The 19,657-nt window shown below is 39.8% G+C and overlaps 1 protein-coding gene across 4 annotated transcripts in view; it reads right to left on the bottom strand.

Moving 5' to 3' along the window:
* ELP4 (elongator acetyltransferase complex subunit 4) overlaps window positions 1–19,657 on the bottom strand; it is a 146,899-nt gene that overhangs the window by 82,510 nt on the left and 44,732 nt on the right. For all 4 annotated transcript variants that reach the window (XM_033151352.1, XM_033151361.1, XM_033151369.1 and 1 more), the window contains exons 6-7: window positions 19,001–19,085; window positions 14,436–14,624 (exon numbers count right to left, since the gene is read on the bottom strand). In XM_033151352.1, coding sequence (XP_033007243.1) covers window positions 14,436–14,624; window positions 19,001–19,085 — 274 coding nt within the window. The remainder of the gene's footprint in view (window positions 1–14,435; window positions 14,625–19,000; window positions 19,086–19,657) is intronic.

Raw genomic sequence — 19,657 nt, 5'->3', positions numbered from 1 at the left:
CAAGTGGTTAAAAAATCTGTTAGTTTTCTCGCTCCTGTTACTAATGTTCCAAAAGGGAATGCAAATAAATATAATAATATGCTTCTAGGGGCATAAGGATGTCCCATTTCTCCAAAGGACGACCACAAAAGTATCTTTAAAGATAAACTTGCCCTTCCTCCGAGGATCTCAGGGTGTTTTACAATATGAAAACACAAAAATACATACAGACAAAAACACTGCCCTCCCCCCCAGTTTAGAAGGCTGTAGATTGTTTAATTAGCCAAAGGCATGGAAGAAGAGGAATGTTTTTACCTGATGACTAAAGATATGCAACAAATGTGCCAAGTGAGCCTCCCTAAGAGAAAATTCCACAAGAGGGGAGCCACCACAGAAAAGGCCCTTTCTAATGTGCCACCCTCCAGACCTCTTGTGGAGGAGGCACACAAAGAAGGGTCTCAGATGATGATCACATGAGAATGGGCCTTTTCTGTGGCGGCTCCCCACTTGTGGAATGCTCTCTTAGTTAGGTCTGCATTGGTTTGTATGGGAAGAGGTGGTTCTCGAGGTACTGTGGTCCTGAGCTGTTTAAGGCTTTATAGGTCAAAGGGCCCAGAAACTAATTGGCAGCCATTGCAAGTCAGGCCAGGATTTGCATTATATACTCAATTTTTTCTTGTCCCAGTGAGCAATCTGGCTGCTGAATTCTGCACTGAATAAAATAGAATACTAAGATACCCTCCATAAATTTATCCAGCTCAAGTCTTGGACAGTTCCTTGCTCCTAGGACATTCCAAAAAGGCTTTCCTAAAACTTGGCAGTGCTAACAGAAGCTACTCTTTCCCAATCTTAATATGTAGCCATTTGCTCTTGTAATACCAACAGTCAAATCCTCTATTGCAAACCACCCCCCTTGTTAAGGTATTTTCAGAATGCAGTTGATAACCATGGGGCCCCATTTTCTAAACTTAACAGTCTGTTTTTAAAAACAACTCTGCCTCTATTTACAAAGTACTTTCTCCATTGCAACAGGCACCTGAGTGCCTGTTCTCAATACTTACTATCTGAGCTCATTCTTCCTGAATAAGGACTGAACAAGGCCTATCTCTCCTGGTAAAAAATACATGGGGGAAATAATCTGCATTTGAGTAGCTTATACTTAGGCTGTGATCAGAATAAAACTTGCTCTTCTCTCATTTCCAGTGACTGAGACACTGAGACTGATACAATACATACCCTCAAATACAGCACCAGATGTCTTTGAACTATACTGTACTAGTTAGGAAGCTGAGATTAAACAACAGTTTCTTTGTTCAGATGCAATGAGAAACTGGTTTAAACTAGCCAGGATAGGAATACCAAAACTGGAGTGCAAGGAGGGGAGTGATGACACTTGCTTGTAGCTTAATAAACTATGATTTGTTAATCAGGCCAGTATTACTATATCCAAACTAACCCTACATGTAATGATACTAAACACTGATATCTACTAAAATCCAAACAAACTATTATTATTATTCTTTATTAGTAAATTTTTATATATTCTTTATTGTTAATTATTGTTGTTGTTATTGTTATTATTAAACTATATCCAACCAGGCTATCAGACGAGTTTGACTTTGAAAGGCGCAGAGGTGCTTGGCTGTAGACAGAGCTCTGAGTTCTGAAATTCTGCGAGCTGAAGTGATGGCCACTAAAAATGAGACCTTGAAGGAGACCTCCCCTTGTGGTTCAAAGGGAGGCTTCTGTAAAGCTGATAGCACCTTGTGGAGGTCCCAGGATGGGAATCTGTGGCTGGTTAGGGAACACTTTAGAGTTGCCTCTCTAAGGAATCGTTTTAAGAGCGGATGGAATGAGACAGGGGCAGTGGATGGTCATGGCAGGATAGAAGAGAGAGCTACTGCTTGCCATTTGAGGGTATTTGGGTAAAGGCCTTTGCCAAGGCCATCCTGGAGAAAGGAAAGGATAGTGGAAAACTTCTACTTTCTTGGAGAAGCGTATTGTGGTTGCACACTAGAGCAGAAAGGTTTCCTAGTTGGATTGGTACTAGTGGATGGTGGAGGGCCTCCTGGTGTGTAGGAGTGTAGCAATGACATCTGTAGGTAAGTCCAGCTTGGTAAAGAGTCATTGTTCAAACTCCATGCAGTCAGCTGGAGCCAGTTGGGTTCCAGATAAAGAACTGGGTCTTGAGACAGGAGATCTGTGAGGTAAATACCATGGAGGGGAGCCTGCCAGGTGGAGTATTTGAGGGAACCAATAACAACAAGACCAAAATGGTGTGATGAGGAGCTCTTCTCTGATTTTCTGGAGGACCCTCAGAATAATGGGAAGTGGAGGGAAGAAAAGATCTGGTTGCCATGGGAAGAGTGGGGCATCATTCCACACCTCCACTGATGGTGACTGCAATCTGGTAAAGAACCGTGGGAGCTGATGATTCTAGCCTGAGGCAAACTTGGCATTGGCTGAACTTTGACAGCTGATGGAAAACTGCCGAATGCAGTTGCCATTTTGCTTGGTCCATTTTCCTGCAGCTCGGCTAGTCTCCTTGCATGTTCAGGAGACTGGAGATGTGATTGGCTGTGGCTGACTGGATGTTGTGTTCTGTCCAGCTGAGGAAGAGACATACTTCTGCCTGAAGCTCCCAAAATTGGGTGCCTCCTTGTCTGTTGATGTTGGATTTCACTATGATGGAATCTGTGATGGATTAGGACGTTGCTGAGTTTGATAGACAAAGAGTTTCCATTTTGAATTTCCTGTAGGTTACCTATTGGCTTCCTTGCCTATCTTCTCCAGTGGGAGAAGAGAATGAGTGCTGGGGTTGGGGGAGAGACAAAGTAAGTTTGTGTTTGTGGTCCAGTAAAGGGGAGAAAGTAGTGGGTAAAACTCAGCCAGAGTCTCTCCTGGGTCAGATTTCCACAATCTGGAAGTAGTCACACTGAAGCTTTTTTTTTTTTTTTACTGCAGAGCATAGTGAATCTATGCCTCTCCAGATAATGCCGAACTAACACTTAGTATTAATGATTACTGGCTATTGCAGACTGGGGCTGATGGGAGTTGGAGTCCAACAGCTGCTAGAAGGCAACAAATTCCCCAACACTGCTCCAGCACTGACATACCCAAGACAAAGGCAATACAAGGTAATACTAGGTTTCCTTAGTCCTCTATGTATCATAGTACAGTAGTACTATGGGTTACAGACGCTTCAGGTTACAGACTCCGCTAACCCATAAATAGTACCTTGGGTTAAGAACTTTGCTTCAGGATGAGAACAGAAATCGCACGGCAGCAGTGGGAGGCCCCATTAGCTAAAGTGGCACCTAAGGTTAAGAACAATTTCAGGTTAAGAACGGACCTCCAGAACGAATTAAGTTCTTAACCCGAGGTACCACTGTATCAAACCATTTAGGCCTTAGATAATCAGTATCAGTAAATGACTCTGGATACAGACTGGTAGCCAGTACAATTTTAACAATAAAGGTAGAGTCTCATGTTCCAGAAGATGAGCCCATTCAGAACATGAGCAGCAGTATTTTCTGAGAGGTATTCAAGCATAGTTCCACAAAGAATAGTCCAAACTTGTCTCTAAACTAAAAAACAAATCCCAAATGTTGCAGCAACCTTTTCTTACAGGAGAGTTGCTCCACCCCTTCATGAACCTTTTCCAACTCGACAATATCCTTTTTGAAGTGAGGTGACCAGAACTGTACACAGTATTCCAAATGCATCATAGATAACCAGCAACAACAGGCAACATAACAGATATACAAAGACAGGGATAACATCCCGATGCTCAGTTTTGTCCCCATGTCTACTCTGAAAACACTACTGCAGAACCAAATGTCACTCACAGTATCTGGTGTTCATTCACTTGTTCAGCTTTTTGCCTGGGCGATATATCGCTGAGGACTTCACTCAGTGGTATTATCGCTGGTGAAAATGCCACCACTTCTGAGTCCCTCTGCTAGCAGTGGCCGCTAGTGTTCCTTCCTCCAGCGGTGCTCCTAGCAGAGGGACTCAGGAGCAGCAACAGTTTCACCAGCAATATATCACTGAGTGAAACTGCCATTGCACTCTGCCCTCATATGATGCAGACGGAGAAACAAGCCGTATCAGCGAGGTGCCGATACACTGCTCGGATGAGGAGTGTGCAGCTGCCCTTAACACAGCCCAGCAGTTAAATGAGCCCCCAGCCCAGGGCTGGTTCCTGTGAGCTGGCGCGGGGGGGGGGCCCTCCGTGAAACTGCTCAGCTGAGGCGAGTGTGGTTGGTGCTCCCCGCTTCGAGCAGTTAAAGGAGCCCTGATGCTCTGCTCACTCTCGTGTGAGCAGCAGGAGCGCTGGGGCTGTCTCAGCTGGGGAGCGGGAATCCTCCCGGTCTCCAGCTGAGCTGTGCAAACAAGCTCTGTTGTCCCAGCGCCTGGGTGAAACCGCCTCAGTTCCTGATGTGAGAGCTGGGGCAGTTCCCCCAGGGGCCTCACAGGCAGAGGCCAATGCAGCTTGTTTTTTCAACATCACAGTATATTGCCAAACTGCAATGTTTGGCTGGCAATACACCATGATATTGAAAAGCTGGTATCACCCAACCCTAGCTTCCAACATGATGTAGGCCACTATCTGCATTCTAGAGGACAACCGGGTCAGTCTTGTGGCATCAGAAATGGCAATATCCAGAAACCAGTGGGAACACATTTCTGTAACTGATCTTAAAAAGGTCATCCTCGAACAAAGGAATTTCAAAGAAAGACTGCAACATGAAACTGCTGAATTGCAAATCATAAAGACTGAACCGAGACAGTTTTTTTTTTTAAAAAAAAATTGTACCGCATGTGCCAATGCCAGGATATCTGTGTTATCAACAGTAACTGTTTATTGTGAATAGTTACTGTTTTTTTTTAATTAAAGATTTTCTTGATTTACAAAAGTGTGTGTAATGTCTATATTGTATTTTTTCCATGTAACATTTTTACAAATCAGTTTGGGTAGTTGAGACATTAGGGAGAGAAGGAGGAAAGAGGTGGGTGGGGTGGGGGGATGGGTGAGGTGGGGTGACGATGTTTCCATTTTACTTAATATATGTAGGGTTTGGTGTCAGCGTTGTTTGTGTAGGTTCTCTGTTGTTCGCTTGTGCTTCTTTGGCGGTGAGAGAGGTCGGGATTGGCGTAGGGTGTGATTGTTCATTTGTGGTTGGCTGTTATGATTTTGGTGTTTTTGAATAGTTACTGTTAATAATATATTTATCCCTGTTCATACAGTCTGCATTTCATTTCTTTTTGACCTCACTGGTTACACTCCTCCCCCAACACAGGATAACCATTCATGTATCTGATGAAGAGGGCAATAGTCCATGAATTGTAATTTGGTCCAGGTACGACTTCATCTATGGAGGCAATAATAGATTAAGAACAGCAGCAAGCACACTAACTTTTGGAGTAAAACTACTAATACATGCAATGTACTACACAGTCAGGGTTACAAAACTTAGTAACAGGATAGAATAAGCCGTTTTGTCTTCATAAAGATACAGAAAATTGAACATAACAATCAAGTAATTTGCCTGAGGCCATGTAAGCAAAATGTAGGACAAATATTTGGTTTCTCTATTCCATGTGTGCCGTCTTCTTAAACTATATGTAGGTCATAGGATTTAAATATTGTGCATACACCTCAATATTTGACTAGGTGAAGGAAGGGGAACTTTTAGGTTTATTAGGGACCGGGGGGGGGGGGGATTTTGGGACAGGTCAGTCCAATTCAAAAAGGGATGGGTTCTACTTTAACAAAAAAATCGAATCAGATTGCTACTACTGAGCTATGAAATTTTATATTCCAATAGGAACAAAAGTTCATCCAATCAATGTTATTGCTTCCAGCTTTTTCTGCAACACCCACACCCACACAAAAGAAGGATGGATATGAGAATCCTATTGGTTTCAACAGAACTCTCTTCCAAGAAAACATCTTTAGCACTGATATTTAATTTATACTACCGACAAGACACTTGAGTAAGAGAAGGTTGGATACCTGTGTCAGTTGTCTGAAAAATGTAGCATATTTTGAACAGGGTTTTTCTGTAGTCAAGGCAGAATAGAAATACTGCTTTACTAGTTATAACTTTAATTTTTTATGCATTTCAAAGACAGAAATAATATTAGAGGCAGAATGACTTTGGGAAATCTGAATGCTTGTTAGAAACCAAGTACCTCTTTCTGATTCAGTTTAAATATAAGAAATGTGCTGCATTTGAAACTGCTATATATCTCTCTGCTGCTTCCTTAAAGGAGGGAATTAAGTAATTCATAGAGGACCAAACAGCGACTTGCCTACATATGCAATCACCAACAAGCAAATATCAAACAGAGCATCCATCTGAGTTTGTAATCAAATGGTAGGTTAAAGATACTGAATTTTACAATCAGTTTACACTAATCCCTTATTGAGTATAAAATTATAGCCTGTCATCAGGAACAGGCTGGCAAAGCTAGGTCCAGATGGGAGACTGGCTGGGAAAAAAGATGAAATAGGTGGGGAAATGATGGGAATCTGACAGAAGACATGACTGCTCCCTCTGCTGGCAAGGCCCTCATCTGCTTTAATTTTTAACTAATGACTAGTTTTTCTTTAAATATTAATGATGCAGCCAATAAATAATGCAAAGTGTTCCTTCTTCGGTCTGTTGCTGTGTGTTTTCACATTTCTGAACTCATGATGCCCTATTTTACGAAAATATTTTTAAAGAAAAGAGAAGGCTGAAGGATTTATCAGCTAGTTTTTTCCTGTTTTAAATTGCACAATTAAACAGCACCTTTTTAAAATGTGAACTTTGATATGTACCATTTATGTTTCAGAAATTAAAAGTAAATACAATGAATGTGACACAACATACACTTTAAAGTACATGCTATACAGACATTTCTAAATCTCATGCCATCCAACACAGCTGATGGGGGAGAAGTAGGGAGAATGGATTTTGAAGAGTTTCTAGCAGAAGGACTCTTGAAAAATATTTCTTATTTGATCTGCAACGTTAAGTTAATAAGCTGAAGTAAGACCATTTTATAAACATCAATTGAAGGATTTTGGACTCCAACCAGAAACTCCCAGAACAGGAGGGATCGGGTTTTTTTCACCCACTGTTCTCATCTGAATCCTGGCTGAAAAGCTACTCCAGCTCCCAGCTTTCCAGAAGGCTCCATCCCAGGAATCCTCGTCTGCCATTTGGTTTGCTGATTTTAATCTCTCAGGACTTTCTTACAGTGGCTCCACTATGCTGAACTGGCACTTGCTTAAAGAAGTGAGTTATTATTAAACTTGTAGGTCAATTGTGGCACTAACAACTCTTTGGAAGCTTTCAGCCACAGTGTACAATTTGCTGGAGTAATTAAATATTAATTCTAAGTGTTACATTTTGTGGCTAAGAGCTTTTATTTTCCATCATCAGTCTGGAACAGAAAGAGGTTAGAAGGCTAATTTAATCTCCCTCCCTCCCCCTAGCATTAAAGCTTAACTACACAGGGCACAAAAACATCATTAAAGATGCAACATTCCTTTATATCATAATTATCATGTAATTAATAGAACAGACCTAAAAGATAGAGATAAGCAGGTAGGTGTTAAGAAAATAAGGCAATATTCTGTACTTTATAAAAGTATTTTGCAGAAATCTGACTATACATTAAATGTTAAAATCATGTTTATTTGTTCTATTTGGAAAAAGCTACATTTGAGCAGCAAACACTCTTCAGTCGTTTTCAAAAGTGCATCACCTTATTTATAAATAACACAAAACATTCATGAAATATAAACATTAGCAAACTTTCATTTTCCAAATACAGATAATCAAATTCTAATTATTTTTACTAGACTCTCTTTCCTTTTCTCAGAATTGTCTAAATAAGCTCTATACATGAACTCCCTGCCTTCTGCCTTTGTAACAGTTGTGTCCATACTTGGACGCTAGACATTATATTAACTATCTAGCTCAGCAGCCAAAATACTCCATATGCCTAAACAGATGAGTACTCACCATACTGTGAGAACATCTAACAATTTCAATCAATGCTGCAGCCTTCATTCTGAAATCTTAACTCTCACTTAAACAAGACCAAGTTATTTTATAGAACCCTACAATTTATTTCAGATTAGACAAACACATTTGTTCTGTAACTTGGTTTTGTTGTTGCTAATCTCAGAATCACACAACTGAAGTGTACCCAGTGAATCATATACTTCAGCCTACATTTTTAAAAAGAGACTATAGCTCTAAGGTCGTCCTTCAAAAATATGTTTTCTTGGAAGATCCTAGGAAAGAAGACTGCAATCTTCTTGAGACGATTTAGACTGCATTTCTGGAAGTAAGTCCCACTGAATTCAATACTCAATACTTTTGAGTAGATATGTTTAGGATTACACTGTTAATCTACTGCTGAATGTCAAAGTTAATTTTAAAAAGTATTTGAGAACTGTCAAAATGTCCCCACCACCCTCAGTCTTATCACCAAGATCAGATAGTAATACAGTGGGGAGGGGGATCAAAATGAAGTACAAGGAATCTTCCATAGGTGACAGAATTTGTGGAATGTGTCATCCACCCAATTTTGGGTGATTTTTCTTTCATTCAGCAGCTCCTATGCCCCATCTCAAGCTACTGTCAAAGATTTTCCCCACCCTGAGGAGAGGTTTTGTGAGGTTTGGAGCTTTCAGGGTTAAAGAAGCTCAACAGTACGCTCCTCCCACAGGGACGAGGATGTGTCACAACATCCGGGGTATCTGCTGTATACGCGAAGCCTTTGTGATTTATGTAACGCACCGTTTATTTCCTGTTCAGTCTAACTTTCGGTTCTGAACCGGAGCGGAGAATGTCGTCCGTTTCTCTGGGAAAGTGGCTATGATTTATATGCTTGTAATTAAAGCTTGCTTACTTTGAAACAACCCAGACATTGTGGAATTTATTGCTGGCACAAAGCACACATACTGTTGTGCAAGAAGGAGAAGTAAGACGTTTGAAAAAACTCTGCTAAAGCACTGGAGAAGCAGGAGAACGCAGAAGGAAGCGTAGCTGGACACTACTCCAAGTGCTAAACTGGTTTTGAGGCTTTTCCAGTTAAAACCAAAAGTCCAACAGGTTTTTACAGGGTAGGTTGTACAAGGGACTGCAGTAGACTTGGGGCAGGGAATTCCTTTTTGTGAAGCTTCCTTCTGCTCAAAAATCCAATGCTATTTTTGTTGTTTAGTATAGTTTATCTTCTTAAATAATATGTGTGAAATTTTACAAATAAGTTAATGATTTATTACAGCTTCCACTAAGGAACTCAGATAAACATTGTTTTAGTTTCATAAAACTATTCCTGTGGACTGGTGCAGAGGCAATAGTTGGGAGGAGTATGGTAACTGCAGCTATGAAACTGGGAGATGGCAAAACGTTTTACACCCTCTACTTTCTCTCCTCTCTAGAGTGAATTTCGGTTGGTCCTGACCACTGTTAACTGTTGTCAAGGAAAACTAGGGATCCCTTTAACCAAGATGGGAAATCAGCTTTGAAGTCTGATTTCAAAACCGTGTTAAGAAGGAAACCACATCAGCCTAACAATAATTCATGCCAGTACAGATGTAATACTAAATCACACTCACAGGTGTGAGAAACTTGCTTGTGAAAGCGCTGTGGAGAGGGACTTTGTGATCTGGCAGCACACACCCAATTTCTTAACCATGGTTAGGAGATGTTCATTGTTACACCTGCTAAAGATGATTAAGTCAAGGGTATGTGACTTGTCCAGGACAAATTACTTTTTTGCACATGGTTGAAATATTCAGAATATTTTTTTTTAAGGCAAATTGTTTATAACAAAATTACTATCAACCTGGCAAACCTGATCCCACAATTCTATGACCTTCTATAACTCCATGTGCAGTCATCAAAATGTTCCCTTTTATTTGTTGTTTAGTCGTTTAGTCGTGTCCGACTCTTCGTGACCCCATGGACCAGAGTACATCAGGCACTCCTGTCTTCCCTTTTATTTACATTTAGAAAATAAAGTAGCACAAATCTAGTCTTAGTACCATGAAAACTAAGTTCTATATTTTTCCTCTAGAAGAGCACCAAACACATTTTTCTGTTGTAGTACAGAGTAGTACTACAAGATGGGATGTCTTGGGAGATCTTACATAAATTTAATTTTTAAAAATAGAGAGACTAAAAAATATTAGTTCTATATGGTATTCTTTACCTCCAAGAATAAAAATGCTTGAAGAAAAAAACATCAACACAGAAAAATATATATGCACATAGTCTGCTCTATTTGATAATAAAAAACATAAGTTCTAAAATATTCTAATTGATTTGAAAGAGACTTTAGAGGCAATAATACCCAGCATGAACACAAAAGTCTATAGATGTGAAGAGGTTTGTTTCTGGTTTTCTTTCTACTGAGAAACATAATGTAACATGTACTCACTTCAGTGAATTCAAAGAAGCAAGATATAAATAATTCACCATCTACATTTTTAAACATATCATATGAAATAATGAAAACACCACACTAAACAGTACCTCACTGAATCCTTAAGGAATATAACAAGGCTTATTCCTACTGACTTTTCATTTATCAGTTTCCCTTGGTAAATGCTGAGTAATAATTCTATCCGCTTATGAAACAGGTTCACTTTAACAAGTTGGATCCTACAACAAAACTAAACAAATTAGCAATCTGTACTGTTTGTTGCAGGACTAAATAGTATAGTTTCTCCCCCAAGCAGATATAGTTCCAATCACTATTTACTACCCTGCAGAAAATCAAAATGTAACTGCTCATGCACCATGGGGCTTTCCTGCCCCCAACTTGCAACTGCTGGTGCTCCTTAAAAAGCTACTTTTGAGAGAGTTGGAATATGACAATAGGGAAGGGAAATTGGAGATATTTGGGGAGGGACAGCTTGCACAGGCAGTTGCAAGTTGTTTTTCTCCAATTACTCCTTCCACTGCAGAACCCAGGGCCACATCCCATGTCTTTCTCAAGAGCTCTCTCAACCCTCAGAGGCTTTTCAGGGCTGTGGCATAAGTGAGTTCCATTCATACAATCTTTAGATCCGAGTCTATGCATCTTCCCTTTGTAGAGTTTGATGTTATTCTACTGCAAGACACAGATGATAAAGAGATACAAACACAAATAGCAACAAAATGCTCAGGGACCTTACAGATGTCTGTCTCTCTGACTAGACCTTTTAGACTGTTTGGTGATCACAGCAAATAGAAGCACTATAAAGGGTTATCTTCCAATTCACATTCCTGGAGAATATATTGTATTATTGGCCTCTATAGTGGTAAGTTTTGATTCAGCTCACAATAAAGCAATTTAGGAAGCCAATTTTGTAGTTTCCCCAGTCTTTAACAACCCAATTTTTCTGACAGTTCCTGCCCAATGCAATAAACTCCCATGGAAACTACATAGAACATAAATGATTATTTAATCTAAAGGCTATAGGAGAAAAGTTGCTGTGTTAATTTAATAATAAATAATAATAATAACTACATTTGTGTTGCATTTGCTAAACAATTGTGTGCATTATATACACCTTGAGTGGTTTTACTCTTAAACATGCTTTTAAAAAAGGAGACTTTTATTGTTTTAAATTTTTTTTGTAAGCTGCCTTGTAAGGAGTGCTCTTGAAAACCAAGATATAAATACATTAAATAAATAAGCTAATTCTACTGGAAATATTGAATAAATAGACATATAGAACTGCACATGAATCTCTTTTATGCTAAGGTGAAACAAGGAAAACTTTTGTCTTTTAGACAAAGATCTTTTCCTTACGTTTTTTTTAATCCACTCACAAATCCCAGCAACAGAGTTGTGAGAAGCTCAGTAGTGAGAATGTGAGCAGCTGCTGTTATTAGAACTAAAAAGTCTGTCTAGTGCTTGAGACTGAGAGACCACATGTTCGGCTGTCCTCTCATCTTGCCATCCTCACCAATTAACTATTAACACGGAGGGCTGGACACATGCTCTTGGGGGCTCTTTAACAGGCTTCTTGGAGACTGGAACAACTACACAGCAGGGCTCTGGGAACTGAGTAATGTGGGATATAGGAAAACCTCAGCCGCTTTGCTCCTCCTGATGACAGTTTGCTCTACAGTTTAAGCATTCTGTTAAGTTACTGCTTAATGGAAAGAGGATGCTTGAGGTTTAACCATTGCTAGCTACATTTAATGTTACTACTGTGGCAAATACATCAAAATTAATAATTTCTTCACTAAGCCTAGTCAAAGGTGACACATAGGGTTTTAATGTTAAATCTGCAAAATGCTGGGGGAAGTGTATGTATGCGGGAAAACCAAATATTTAAGTAGGAGAAATGCAGCATTTTTTGCTATTATAAAGTTATTTTACTTAAGTTAGTAACACATGAAGTCTTTACTATTTGTCCATACCAATATTAAAGTTCTATTACTTAGATTATGAATGTGTGTAGTCTTTCATATTTGTTAATACCAATATTAATATTTGCAACTGAAAACCGTGGGCTTGAACTAATTGAATGTGGGAACATAGTCTGTAGAGCCTGGTTTTTCCCATCCTCTGCCAGCTCAAGGACTCAGGTGCACCACAGGCAGAGCCAAGGGGCCACTGCAGGGAAGGGAGTTTTCTGTGCACATCCAATCTCTCCATCTTGCCCCTTACAACATGCAAATTACTTATGCTCACTACAGGAGTATCTTGAATGATGCAGAAATAGGGATTCAACAGGAATGGAGGAGTCATGCATGGACCTCCAATTCCTTGCAGTGCTGCCTTCCAGGCCACTTTTATGTGCTCATATTAGCAGGGGAGAAGGAAAACAAGGCTGAATTGGTTCCTTATGGGATTCCTATGTACACATGCTGCTCCTGTTCTCAACTGAATCATGCCCTATAAGTACAAAACTTGAATATTCATACTTAGCCAACCCAAAATGTATTTGTTTTAGGTAGAATGGCTGTTACAATGTATGTTACATATCTCTTAACTATCCATTACAAAGAGACCAAATCTCCAACAGAACTAATTGTTCTAATTTCGGGGCAATACAAAAAGCGCTCAAGGGGTCTGAAGTCATACTGGTGTAATATACATTTCAAAAATAAATACATGTAAAAATATTCTGTCTAGGCTATTCAAAATCCACTAGCAAGATCAGTTAGGAAACAGCCAGAAACATGCTATGTGAATGGGTACCTCAGGATTAAATTCCTTCTCTCCATCTGTAATGCCCTGCACACTTCAAATGCAACTAGGTCAAAGCCCTCTTTAACTTTACACCTAAAATATCCAAGGTTGTTCCCCTTATCTCTATGAAACTAATTTTATCAAATAAAGTATTAGACTGGCCTTGAAATATTTTTCTTTATGAAACCATATAGGCTGCTTGTCACTATTTCAGAAATTAAAAGTGCTAATATACTGTTATTGTTTGCTCCAATAGTTGCCAACTTCAGAAATCAAGCATACAATTTGTAATTCCTTGTCTATTGTGCTTCACACATAATACTAAGGTAAATCATGGTTTAGTATGGACAAACTTACATGTAAGCACTCTTTGCTCCTCCTCAATTGTTTTACTGCTGCACTGAGCTAAGCAGTGGTTTGGCTTAGTGTGTCATATGAACATGGGCTTGTGGTTTAGCTTTCTCCAGAAACATCATAAGCTGAACAGCTTGTGGTTTGTCTGGAGAACAGCCATATAATGAGCCCATATTCCAATGACATGCTAGGCAAAACCACTGCTTAGTTCAGTTCAGTATAGCAGGAATTAGTGGGGAGGTGGAAAAGCAGATCTCTCTGGGAATCTGCATGTTTGCTTGTGCTCACAAAGTCATGTTTTGGCTTAGTGTTACATGCAAATGAGGGCACTATATTTGCTCTCCCTTCATCTTCTGTGACCATTCCAGTGCTCTATTAATTCTTCAAAGTAATATCTAATCAATGTGAGATTCACCCAGCAAACATCTTCAGGATCCTTGAACATATGTCATCATGCTGTACTGATTCAATTTAATTTAACTTGCACATTCTCCTTTTCTAGTCTAACCTCTGGCCATACACATGGGAACAAGCTTGCAATAGTTTGTTAAGTGTAACTTTCCCTTCATAAATAACTAGCTCTTTAACACCCCATTTACCACACTTTCTCATAAGACTATGATGGCCTAGCTCAACTTTAAATAACACAGTTAAATTGAGTTATATTAAATAAAATAATGATAATAATTTAACACTATATTTGCTACTGAAAAAATACAGCTAAAATAAGGTGGACTTTAGCAATTCAATAGCACCACTTTGGTATATTCTGATCATTAAGTATCCATTTAAGTGATTGTAAAAAAAAGCAGTATAGAAGTTTTCTAAATAATTAAAAATAACTTGACTGTGCTTTTCTTTATGTATCCACCACAATTAAGTTGCACTTAGAATAAGCCTACCTGGATCAGATGAGCTGGAATAGTAATAATGCAGGCAGACAAAGATGTCCTAAGGAGACCACGGAGAGCATACATAAATTTTGTGAGACTATGAATATTTTGTGGATTTTCAGTACTACAAATGTCATCTCCCCATAGTACGGAACCAATGCTCTGAATTCCAATCCTCAAAATGTTTCTTTGCTTCTTCTGTCAAATATAAAAAGGCAACATATTGAGTAACATTTGAAACATTGAAAGGAAAGCAGTAAACTCTAGAATATCCTTGCTGGGATCGGGGAGCAGGGGGATGAGGTGGAAATGAGAGAAAGGAGTAGGTGGGTTTATAGGGAAATCTGAGAGCAAAATGCACTGCCACTCACAGGCTTTCCCCCTAAGCTGTCCCGCAACTCCCCCTGTGCTAAAATCTGAGGATGCCTCAGAAAGCTTCTATATGATTGTTAAAGTCTCTCATTTCTTATGAGAGGGTTTTTCAGTCTAGGGAACAGAATGAGCAAGGTGTATTGAGTGAGACCACAAGCTTCAAACTTGTCTGGATAAATGTGGTTATGTAGACTCATTTCAAGCTGGTTTCCAGCATTGATTAAGCATTGAAATAACCTTGGTCACCCTGATGGATTATGTTGTTGGTTCTCCTTAATCTTTCTGCAGATTTTGAAAGCACTGACTGCAAAATCTTTCTGGAATGGTTTTATGGGTTGAGAGCATTAGAATATGGTGGTTTCACTCTTATTGACAGAAAGGGTACTGGAAAGTAGAACTGGTAACTTATGCTCAGCCTCTTGGCATTTGGGCGGTAGGATTTTGTAGGATTTCATCAGGCCTGAATTATTTTTTTTAACAACTCCATGGAGCTGCCATCCAGGGATCTGGAGCACAATGTAATCAGTATGGGCATAACACACAACTCTACTATCTGAATCAGGAGAGGGTGTACAGGTGTTGGGGCAGTGTCTGAAAGGAGTAACAGAATAGAAGAGGGCCAAAAATCTGAGTCTGAATCCCAGTAAGACAGAAGTACTGTGGGTGAGCAATTCCATGATTCAGGGTTTCAGAAGTTAGATTGTTTGGAATAAATCTGCACACCCTCAGAAAGAGAAGGGCAAGATGGCGGTGCGTGCAGACAAATTATTTATTACCGAACTGTATTTAGTTGTGGGGCATCAGAGTTTTTAGGGGGCTAACCAGGTAGGGCATTAAAGTTTAGGAGGTTAATTATGCATAGTCGGGATGGGGAATGAGTCGATAGGCATTTTCAGGATAGTAGGCTTGTCGGTTTTTGCATGTCTGATGTAGATTCTTCAATTTCGTTGTTCTGTATGGGACAATGACAATAAAGATTATCGTATCGTACCCTCAGAAAGAGAAGGGTCACTGCTTAGGGGGAAGGAGGAGGTGCTCACTGTCATTTCAAGTTCAGGTAGCTTCAGTAGAAAGGAGTGTCTAAGCCCAGTGCTTCCTGGATTGGAAGGGCCTAGCTACAAGCTGCACATGCTTTGGTAAGCTGTCATTAAGACTACTTCAATGCACTCTACATGGGACTGCCATGAAGAACACCTGGAAGCTGCAGCTGGTGCAGAAGGCAGCAGCCTGCTTACTAATTGGCACTGCAAAGTGGATCATTTATCACCAATCCTTAAAATTTTGTACTGGCTGCCTGTTTGGTACTGAACCCAATTTAAGGCACTGAGACTGGTGCATAAAGCCTCTCATTACCTGCAATCAATGATTGGGTCAATCAAGGATCTGGGTCAACTTCCCTATGAGCAAAGGTTACATTTTGGGCTTTTTAGTTTATATAGAAAAGCAAATGGGGGGTGGGGTAAGGACATGATATAGGTGTATAAAATTATGCATGGTGTGAAGGAACTTGATAGAGAGAATCTTCTCTTCTCATAATACTAAAAAAAATGAGGTCATCCACTAAAGATGAATGTTCAAACAGCTCTTCTTATGTCCTTACTGGCAGATTAAGAGCCTGCAGCAACCCAGCATCCTAGACGTATGCTTAGTTGAATCCAGGGGGAGATCCTTTTCAATGGTTGCAACCAGGCTCTTGAAATCCGCCTCTTCAGAGCCTTGTCTTTCCTCTCTTCAATGGCATTCAACTTGGTGGTTAAAAGCTTCCTTTTCAGGAAAGCTTTTGGGCCATGAGTGGCCACCTTCGCATGGAATTTTTAATATTCGTCTGTCTTTTTTTATACACACACAACTCTTCTGATGTTTTACGCCCTCCCACCAGATGTCAAAGAGAACAACTACCAGACTTTTAGAAGACATCTGAAGGCAGCCCTGTTTAGGGAAGCTTTTAATGTTTGATAGATTACTGTATTTTAATATTTTGTTGGAAGCTGCCCTGAGTGGCTGGGGAAGCCCAGCCAGATGGGCAGGGTATAAATAATAAGTTGTTGTTGTTGTTGTTGTTGTTGTTGTTGTTGTTGTTGTTGTTGTTGTTGTTGTTGTTTTACTGCTGCTTTTAGTGTTCTATTGTTACAATTCTTAATATAATTTTCATTTATTGTTGCTAGCCCTCTTGGGCACAACTTTAAAAAGGCGGGATTTAAATATTTTAAATAATGAAACAGAATTGTTACTATAAACAAAGTGTTAGGCTCCTCTTGCTGTGTTGTTGTTGTTTTAAAAAAGAAGAAAATAAACAATTCTTCATGTCTTAGAAATGGCTTTATCCACTTGTGGGTTCTGGGTTATTAAAAAAGCTTTGGGGACATACCTTAGTGCTATTTTTATCCCTCACCCAGTGTCTACACATTTTTTATTATTAAACTCTTTCCCAGTAGCAGGTTATTTGCTGTCTGCTCCCAGGGTTTCATGTCACTTTGGTGCTGTTGCTTCCAATATTCTACAATTTCCTTCTTCCAAAGGACCTGTCATCATGTTGGAGGAGCAGCTCAACAAACTGTACTAGGGGAACTGTTATGACATGCCTGTTGCTATGGTAACCAAAGCAGAGGTGCCTGTCAGGGACCAATTTACTTCTCCAGAAGGACACTGCTAACTACTAAAGGGAAAACATACTTCCACATTATGCTCAGTACAGACTGAAAACTAAAACAACCAGGAGAATTCTGCTTGATAAACATTAATAAAAATTATGCTAGAATGCAGAAGCATTAAATAAAATCCATATTTAAAAAGACAAGTTAACCAGAGAATAAACTCCCAAGAGTAGTGCATTAGTGCTTTGATTATGGACAGAATAAAATAGCAGAATTAACTCTGCAGATAACTTTATGGTACTTGCTAGAATAAACTTTTAATACATTTTGTAGGTAATGGTGGATATTAAATAATCATAAATTAAATAATATCCTGAACCTTATATTCTGGTAATTGATATATTCTATGTAGAAGAATGCATATATGAAATAACACTCATTCTGTTTTCTTTTGAAAATTAAAACTACATAAAAAGATGCCTGAAGGTAAGCTGTGCAGGATAAACAGAAATTCAAAGGGCCTTTCAAGCAGCATGCAATCTAGCATGAGGGGCTTTTGCAGCAGGAAGTAAAAGCTAGTTCCCTACCACACCTTCCCAGGGCTACATTAGCACTTTATGCATTTGTACACGCCTCTGATCTTGGCCTCTGGATCAGAAGTTTTGTTCTTGGTCTATAATATTTAGTGGATGATATGGAGAGTTCCCAGCCCTCCCATGAATGCAGATTTTTCATGCACGGGAGGGGTCCTGGCAGCAGAAAAAAATCTCCCATATGGAGCAGTGTACATGAGAGACCGTGGCAAAGGCACGGTGAAAGACAAGTCCTCAGGTTTTGTTTTTTAACAATAAGACCAACCCCCCCCCCTTCAACAATTTATTAAAAAAAGACCCCATGTTACAGTAATCACATGTAACTTACCATGTGTAATTAATATATGGTAGTTGTATAGAAAATACATTTATTAATGGATTATTACTACATTTGCCAAAGCTACCCACATTTGTCAAAAACAGAAAAAGCCTGACGGTAGGAAGCTGCCTTACACAGAATCAGTCTAACCCAATACTGTCAACTCTGGCTGGCAATGACTCTCAAACAGAGGCCACTCTCAGCACATGGACTGTGTGAGTGGTGTGCAAAGTGGTGTGCAAGGGCAGACTCAAAGCCTGCTGAGGCGCTGGGCGTTGGGAAGGAGGCCTGTGGCTTTGACAGGGTCCTAGAGTCCTTCCACCTCCTTCCCAAAGCTTAGTTAGTGCTTTCCAAGCTTTGGGAAGGAGATGGGAGGGCTTTAGGACTCTGTCAGAGCCCTCACATCTCCTTCCCAAAGCCAGGCAGGGGCAGCACCAAATTTTGACCTCACACAGGGCGCCATAGTTTCCAAGTCTGCCACTGCTCAGCATCAAGTATCTGATTCTTTAACTAGAAGGGCAAAAGATTGAACCTTCTGAATACAAAGCATGTGGTCTACCAGTAAAAGCTTTAAAAAATAGCTGCTGTTTATTTAATCATAGCTTGGAAACCACATGTTCACTGCTGAATCACCCTTTCAAACAGTATGAAAACTGTATTTGCATGCTTGTAGATTAAGATGATGTTGCTTAATACCTGGGGAGTGGAGCCATCAAACCCTTGCTGATGAATGACTTTTTGAATGGAATGAAGAAGTCTGGTATAACCACAGGCCATATTACTACAGAGAGAAGGGAGAATACTTGACTTAATAAATACATTCTAACAACAGGAATAACATTAAAAACATAGTTTTGCAAATGAAAGGTGATACATTACAACCCCCCACCAAACAATGATATCTTTGAACAAATTAATCCTATGAATATTTACACATGGTCAATAAGGTTGCTTGTAAGGCTTGTAAGTGTGTCTTATCTTAAATGAACACATACAGCAGCCAGTATCTAGCACCTTACCTCCTGCATGCTCCATGCTCTCATTCCTCAGCAAACCAGGAAGACTCACATTGGTGGGTCTTCAGGCTTCAGTATTGGTAGTTAACTTCACAGGGCAATTTGGACCCATCAGGTCTTATAAAAGCCTGACTCTGATCAGTCTGAGCAACTTGTTGGTGTGGGAAACTGAATAGGCTTCTCTCACCTTTCCTTCTCATTGGCTGCTCTGGATCCTGACCACCAACTCACATTCAACAAGATCATAAGCCCCTGGCCCTCTGGATGCCTGTCTGCCTGCTCTAAATTTCAGTCTGTTTGCACCAGAACTGGACCCCCAACTGCCCTGGACCTGTGG

Source organism: Lacerta agilis, chromosome 1 (assembly GCF_009819535.1).
Source record: "Lacerta agilis isolate rLacAgi1 chromosome 1, rLacAgi1.pri, whole genome shotgun sequence".
In the NCBI taxonomy this organism is placed as follows: Eukaryota; Metazoa; Chordata; class Lepidosauria; order Squamata; family Lacertidae; genus Lacerta; species Lacerta agilis.
Note: the sequence above shows the minus strand (reverse complement) of the source record. Positions and strands in the feature narration are given on the sequence as shown.